At 41.2% G+C, this 7,963-nt stretch overlaps 2 protein-coding genes across 2 annotated transcripts; both read left to right on the top strand.

Moving 5' to 3' along the window:
- Window positions 1-1,841: 1,841 nt before the first annotated feature.
- LOC131312971 (berberine bridge enzyme-like 26) lies at window positions 1,842-3,628 on the top strand. The gene has a single exon (XM_058341010.1). The coding sequence runs from the start codon at window positions 1,959-1,961 to the stop codon at window positions 3,552-3,554; it is 1,596 nt and encodes a 531-aa protein (XP_058196993.1). The 5' UTR covers window positions 1,842-1,958; the 3' UTR covers window positions 3,555-3,628.
- A 2,297-nt stretch (window positions 3,629-5,925) lies between these two features.
- Window positions 5,926-7,717, top strand: LOC131312970 (berberine bridge enzyme-like 4). Its single transcript, XM_058341009.1, has one exon. It carries the CDS (start codon window positions 6,083-6,085, stop codon window positions 7,625-7,627), a length of 1,545 nt encoding a protein of 514 aa, XP_058196992.1. The 5' UTR covers window positions 5,926-6,082; the 3' UTR covers window positions 7,628-7,717.
- Window positions 7,718-7,963: the final 246 nt, after the last annotated feature.

The raw sequence follows: 7,963 nt of genomic DNA, 5'->3' as shown, positions 1-7,963 counted from the left end.
TGAAGCCTTTAACATTTGACAACATAAGGTTCCAATTCTGTAAGTAAGATGATGCTATGGTGTCCCCGGTCATTTTTGGAACATCGTAATTTTTGGCATAACTTCACCATTATGAGCATAACTAAAACCCATTACAAGCATAACTGAACCCAAACAAGGTATAACTAAGGAATATCTAAAAAACCAACCAAGGTATAACCAAACCCAACCAAGGCATAACAAACAAGTTATGCTTTGCTATAGTTCTGTTATGCTCATAATGGTTTTGGTTATGCTCATAATAGGTTTTGGTTATACTCATAATGGTTTTGTTATGCCAAAAGTTACGGTGTCCCCAAAATGACCGGGGACACCGAAGTCATTCCCCTGTAAGTATGCATTGCAGTCTTTGCAGAGATATGGTAGGAAGGTGGGGTTTGAATTACTTGGTAGTGCCAATATGTAGGGAGTGACTTCGGTGTCCCCGTCATTTTGGGGACACCGTAACTTTTGGCATAACAAAACCACTATGAGCATAACCAAAATCTATTATGAGTATAACCAAAACCATTATAAGCATAACAAAACCATAACAAGGCATAACTTGATTGTTATGCCTTGATTGGTTTTTTGGATATTCCTTGGTTATGCCTTATTTGGATTCTGTTATGCTTGTAATGGGTTTTAGTTATGCTCATAATGGTAAAGTTATACCAAAAATTACGGTGTCTCCAAAATGACCGGGGACACCATAGCATCATCCCAATATGTATGGATAGATGATGATATGGTGTCTACCCTCCATTTGGGGACACCGTAATTTTTGGTATAACCGGACCATTACAAGTATAACCAAGACTAGTGGCATGTATAACCCAGACCTAACAAGGCATAACCAAGGCATAACCAAAAATTGGCTTAACACTTTTTGAGTTATGCCTTGGTTATACATGCCATTGGTCTTAATTATGCTTGTAATGGTCTGATTATGCCAAAAATTATGGTGTCTCCAAATGGAGAGTAGACACCGAAGTCATTCCCAAAGTCGGAGATATTCTTTGGCAAGTTATCCAAGACAAAATAGTAACAGATTCTTACAGATCAAGGCAAAGAAACTGTCCATTTTTTGACGAGGAAGTCAAAACTTCACAATACTTGCTATTGCACTGCAGGTTCTCATGGAGTTATTGGTTTGCTACAATGCACTGGCAGCATGTACAGTGGGTGTGCCCATCGATCTACTCGATCTTGGTTCCCTGTTGCTTTGGCTGTTTGCAAATAGATTGATTCATTTGGAAAAACACGGCTCGAAAATGTGCTTTTGCGCAGTTCTGTGGTAACATTTTCCATAATCGCATAAGTACAAAATTAGCCACTGCCTGCAATGAGAGCCTTGGCCACATTGTGCGCCACACTAACTAAAGTTCTACCTCTTTTATCAATAGACAACTTAGTAAAATTACAAGATAACGATGACAAATCACACCATTCCATTTGAAGTTATAAGGACTGGTTCACATATCCTATCATATATTATTATGCATATACCAAGTGAGAACTTCTTTTCTCGATAGCCGAAGCTACTTAGCATATTTCTTAAGCCAATTTGGGAAAGTTAATTCCCTAAATTAATGTTAATTTGCTGTCATCTGTATACACAAAAGTTCGTTTTCTTTGAATATTAGGCAAGCAGGCACTTGTAAACTACGCTGTTAATGCCGAAGTACTAATTTATGCAAATTCAAATATGTTCCAAACTCCAAAGAGTTGAATTTTTCTATCCCCCAAATGAGATACTACTACTATTTTATTTGCTCAATGAATTACACTTTGACTTTTACAAAAGAAATCCAATTGAACTTGCCAATATCTTATCTATGAATCTTTCACCCATGCCCATATATGCATGTGTTAGAACGTACACAAGGGATTAGACTTTTGATGTTAATAGAGTTATCATCCAAGTGTTGAGAGAAGATATGAAAATATCTGTTTTTGGCTTTCTCACATTAGCTTTCCTCCTCTGTGTCTCAATTCCATCAGCAACTTCAGACTCAGCCTCCAATAACTTTCTCAAATGCTTTCAATCCAAAACTAATCTTTCCGTCTCCAATTCCTCTTCCAATGTCATGTTCACCACAACCACTTCTTCCTACACCTCGATCTTGCAATCTTCTGCTCAAAACCTCCGATTCGTGACTAAGTCCACACCAAAACCACAACTCATTATTCAGCCACTTGACAAATCCCACATTCAAGCAGCCGTTACTTGTTCCAAGGAAAACAACATTAACATACGTATCCGAAGTGGGGGTCATGACTACGAGGGCCTTTCATATGTATCCCACATCCCATTCATCATCGTCGACCTTTCCAATCTCCGGTCCATCAAAATTGATATAGAAAACCAGATCGCGTGGGTAGATTCAGGCGCAACACTAGGTGAATTGTACCATGCCATTGCTGAAAAAAGCAAGATTTATGGCTTTCCAGCCGGGACTTGCCCCACAGTAGGCATTGGAGGGCACTTAAGTGGAGGCGGAATGGGTACCATGTGCAGGAAATATGGCCTTGCCGCAGATAATGTCATTGATGCTAGAATAGTAGATGCAAATGGAAGAGTTCTCAATCGGAAGTCAATGGGGGAAGACCCTTTCTGGGCTATTAGAGGTGGAGGAGGAGCGAGCTTTGGAATCATTTTCTCTTGGAAAATAAAGCTTGTTCCAGTTCCATCCACAGTTACTGTGTTCTTAATCCAAAAGTCATTGGAACAAGGTGCAACAAAGTTTGTTCAGAAGTGGCAGCTCGTAGCAAATAAACTCTCTAAAGATCTATTTATCCGTGTTATTATAGGAGTTGCTGATTTGGCGAGTGGAAATTCAAACAAGACGATCGTAGTTACATTTGCGGCTGTTTTTTTGGGCAGACGTGAGCAACTCTTGACTATGATGGAGAACAGTTTTCATGAGTTGGGAGTGGAGCAAAAGGACTGCATCGAGATGAGTTGGATCCAGTCGGTCCTTTACGATGCTGGGTTCTCAACCGAGGGATCATACGATGTTTTGCTCAATAGGACTAACACGAACAAGTCCTATTTCAAGGCGAAATCAGATTACGTGAAGGAACCCATATCGGAAAAAGGGTTAGAAGGGCTGTGGAAAATACTTCTTGAAGAAGAAAGTGGTTATATGATTTGGACACCTTACGGTGGTAGAATGGGCGAGATTTCGGAATTTCAGATCCCTTTCCCTCATAGAAGTGGGAACTTGTACGAAATCCAGTACATGGTTACTTGGGAAGCCAAGAAGGAAACAGAGGAGCATGTGAATTGGATTAGAAGGCTTTACGGATATATGACACCTTTCGTTTCGAAGAATCCAAGATCTGCCTATCTTAATTACAGAGATCTTGACTTGGGGATTAATAGGAATGAGAATGAAAGCTATGGACAAGCAAGTGTTTGGGGTCTAAAGTATTTCAATAGTAATTTCAAGAGGCTGGCACAAGTCAAGACCCAAGTTGATCCAAGTAACTTCTTTTGGTATGAGCAGAGTATACCATTGTTTGTATCATGAGTGAAATGGAAGTAGAAATGTCTGGATCCGTCCCGGCCCCGGCTGATTATAAATGCAATAAAGATTTGAAGATTTATGCATTCACTCTTCTTTTCTTTGCATTTTTTTTTCTAGATATTACTCTTCACATTCTTTTTTCTCACGAGCCTTCTTGATTGTTAGCTCACTAAACATACTAATTGGTGTTGGAAAAATATAAAATACATGAAACACATATTTAGAAAATAAATCATACTCTTGTTCAACAGATTGGGGAGGCATGCACGCTTAGCCCGCATATTTTTCTTAGGTCAAGTTTGCTCAGACAGACAAACATTAAGGTATATCGGCAATCCATAGGATCAGTAGTTTTGTCGGGGTAACAGTGAGGGATTGCTATTGCTGCACATCCCACAGTGAGAGATTGTTATTGCTGCACATTCTTCAATATCGTATGTCGAATACTTTGTGAGATTGGTTATCGAATATATACTCCTTAGTGCTCATCTATCAGTCAAAATCAATTCCAAAAAGTTCAATTTCTTCAAACTCGCTATTCAGTCACATGTCTAAGTTAACTATTCAGATGGGCACAGAGGTTGTGCATTTACACACAGAACAGAAAAAAAGAAAAATGTGCATGAGAAAATTGGGCTTCGTCACTGGGAACCCAAAATTCAATAAATCGTTGTCGGGGCTGGCTATATGTCATCTTCAAGAAAATAGAGCAGCTGAAGTTACTCAACCCACAGTCAAAGCAACGCATATAGCCATTGAAGGCTGGATAAGCTACCGGAGGATGTTAGAAGACTGCTCAAACCTTGAAGCCGTGCTGTGGGGATTGCTTAGGGGATTTGAGATGATTAAGGACCAAGAGATGCCAGTGGTGCAAATAGTCAATGACGGAACTTCCCTCTAGTTTGGACCATTTGTGGGCCCTTCCCTAGAACATTTACAAGTATCTATTGAACTAGTTTTTAGCGGGTGAGCCAACAAATTGTTTTAAAAATAATAAACGGCTTGGATTATTTGTGGGGACGGTGAAATCGGCCCCACGGAACCGTCTGTGAACAATGTGCCCCTGGAGTTTCTGTATTCAACTAGCATCCTTAAAGTTCATGTACCTTGGGGCCTCATAAGTTTTCTTGAAAACATGCATGTGCATTGTAGCAGGCCGAACATGAGTTCGCTATGTAACGACCGAGCCCGTGCTATGCCGAGCACGAACATTGAGCACGGCTCCCGTCCCTGCTCTACGTTGGCCATCACTTTTGCCATGGATTCGTCGACAGGTCGTCTCGTTCTCGGCCACCTTCCATGGCGGGTCATTTGGGACTGCCCTCTCCTGTCAATTATGTGCCCGGTCGGCAAAGGCGTGCTCGGCCACCCGCAGAGCAAGGTCACTGCCGACCACGGCTAGCTGCTGATTTGCATGTCCTTCCACGTGTAAAAGCGGTTATAACAGAAGATGATCATGAGCGCACATGGGTGTGCCAGCTCAGCCCTAAAAACGGTTACCAGATCTATTTGGTGACGTCATGATGATACTGCCTGACCTGTGCAAGGCACGTGCTGGTGCTTGGAAAGCAAGTGAAGGAGCTCTATAAATACCTAGCAGAGGAAACCCTAAAGAGGTACACGCTACTACATACTCACTCTCGTAATCTTCTGCCTACGCTCTCTGCACTTTACTCATCCTCACGCCGGAGGGCCTTGCCGGGACAATCCCCGGCCTGGTCTTTAGTCGTGCGCTCATTGTGCAGGCGAGGAGAAGACTCGACCACCAATCCACCAGCGGAGGAGGAGATCGAGGATCACGGGCCACACATGCATTATGCAGAATGTAATTAAAGGCCCCCTGGATTCTTTCCCGTTTATACCCCGTTACTATTTGGCTGCATATATATGCGCACATGCAACGTCTTACCATACATGTATGTTTCGACCAAGACATGAGTGAATCATGATCAAGATTTCTTATAAGGAGTAGGCTGTGATTCATGAATCATTATCAAGTTAACTTAGTCAGTTTTAACCATTAAAGGAGTATGCGTACGTTGGCCCGAACACTTGATTGAATTTTAAAAAAAAAAAAAATTAAAGAGGGTCAAATAAAGTAAATCTATTCTTAAATGTAGCAGGGGTGTAAGGAATCTATATTCATATTCTACTGTTGTATCGTGCAGAATTTTGTCGACAAAACTTGGCAAAAAATAAAAAGAAGGGAAGAATTAGGCGTCTTCATTTCCCCTTGCAAGTAACCAATGACGAAATGTCCGCGTCAAAGCAATTCTTGAAAAAAAGTAAACAAAATTAGTAAAGTAAAAAAAAAAATGGTCAAGTTGTACTGTTGTATCAGGCAAGAATTTGAAGTTTTTCCTGACAATTTGGAAAAAACGGTTGGATTGTACAGCTGAATCTTGCAATTGTTTCCCAAAATAACTGCACAATCAAAATTAGCATCCTTCCATTCCCCCCTACAAATAGGCCATGAAAATTCACAAAACGTCACAACCTTGTGAATTCTGATAAGAAACAAGAACCAAAGCATGAAGCCTTCAAGCATTGCAATCCTTTCAGCCCTTCTGTTGTTGATTCCATTGGCAAATTCGGAACCCTCCAAAGACGCCTTCATCCAATGCCTCAAAAACCAGGCCAATAAGTCTCCGAAACCAATCTCTGAAGCAATATTCACCGCCGAAAGCCCATTATTTGTGCCTACTTTATTTGCCTATTTCCGAAACTCTAGATTTAACACAACCACAAACCGAAACCCAATTGCCATTATAACCGCCACGCATGAAACCCATATCCAAGCAACCGTGATATGTGCCAAAAATCACAACCTACTCCTTAGAATCCGAAGTGGGGGCCACGACTATGAAGGTCTTTCTTATGTGTCAAACGAACCATTCGTTATCCTTGACATGTTCAGCCTCCGATCAATTGATATCAACATACAAGCCGAAACTGCATGGGTACAAGCAGGTGCAACACTTGGTGAACTCTATTACAGAATTTCCCAAAAAAGCAAGGTGCACGCCTTTCCAGGTGGCGTCTGCTCTTCTGTAGCCACAGGTGGGCATTTCATTGGTGCTGGGTACGGAAACTTGTTGAGAAAGTACGGATTAACCGTTGATAACATAATCGATGCCAAAATAGTCGATGTTAATGGAAAAATCCTCGATAGAAAATCCATGGGAGAGGATGTTTTCTGGGCCATTAGAGGCGGTGGAGCGAGTTTTGGTGTCATTCTCTCATGGAACCTCAAATTGGTTTCAATTCCTGAAGTCGTCACGTTCTTTAAGGTCGATAGAGCCCTTGAGGAAGGAGCAGTGGATCTAGTCTATAAATGGCAAGAGGTTGCAGGTAAACTACCCGAAGACATTTTCATAAGACTTAAATTACAACATTGGGAAGAGCATGGCAATAAATTTATGGGTAGATTCGTCGCTTTGTACCTAGGGAAAACCGACACACTTCTCCCAATGATGAATCAGCGATTTCCTGAATTGGGTTTGAAGCAAAAGGACTGCATTGAAACGAGTTGGGTTGAAACTACCCTTCTCTGGCAAGACATGGACCCAAAACAGACTAACCTCTTACTTGACAGAAAGACCACTTCAACCTTTGGTCCTTCTCCCTTTAAGGTGAAATCGGACTACGTGAAAACATCGATTGCAAAACCAGCATTGGAAGAACTATGGAAGACGGCGGACAACACATCGGGATTGGCAATGGAATGGAATCCATATGGAGGGAAAATGAGTCAGATTCCAGAGTCGGAGACACCATTCCCTCATAGGGCCGGGTACAAGTTCAAAATCCAGTACTGGTATTTTTCTAACGACATGATAGAGCCACTGCAAAAGGTCTATGACTTTATGGCACCATATGCATCGCAGTCGCCACGAGAGGCGTTTCTCAACTACAGAGACCTTGATGTTGGAACGAATGGAAACGGTGAGGATCCAAATGTTTTTGGGGCTAAGTATTTCAAGGGGAATTTCGAGAGGTTGAGAAAGGTGAAGACGGAGTGTGATCCTGGTAATTTCTTTAGGAATGAACAAAGCATTCCACCTCTTTCTGCTTAAAGGAATCATTGACCTTGTAATAAGTTTTTTCTTAAGCCTTTTGGTTATCGTGCTGTGGTGTTGGTTAATGGAATCTTATTAGCTAAGTGACTAAGTGTTCTATCTCAGTACTTATTTCTCTTGGGTACATTAATTACTCCTATGAGGCTGCCTACTCGGAAGCCAACGGGTGTTTTTTTTTCCTTCTCAAAATGGAAAAGATTATATTAGTAATAGCCCAGCGGCACTTACATAATGGAGTTCATCACAAAAATCTTGGATAGAGCCAAATTATTCATCTAACTATTGTAAATGAGAAAAAAACACATGGCAATCAATGTCTTTTACCCCGACTTA

The sequence above is a fragment of the Rhododendron vialii genome, chromosome 13a, assembly GCF_030253575.1.
Source record: "Rhododendron vialii isolate Sample 1 chromosome 13a, ASM3025357v1".
NCBI classification, from domain to species: Eukaryota; Viridiplantae; Streptophyta; class Magnoliopsida; order Ericales; family Ericaceae; genus Rhododendron; species Rhododendron vialii.
Note: the sequence above shows the minus strand (reverse complement) of the source record. Positions and strands in the feature narration are given on the sequence as shown.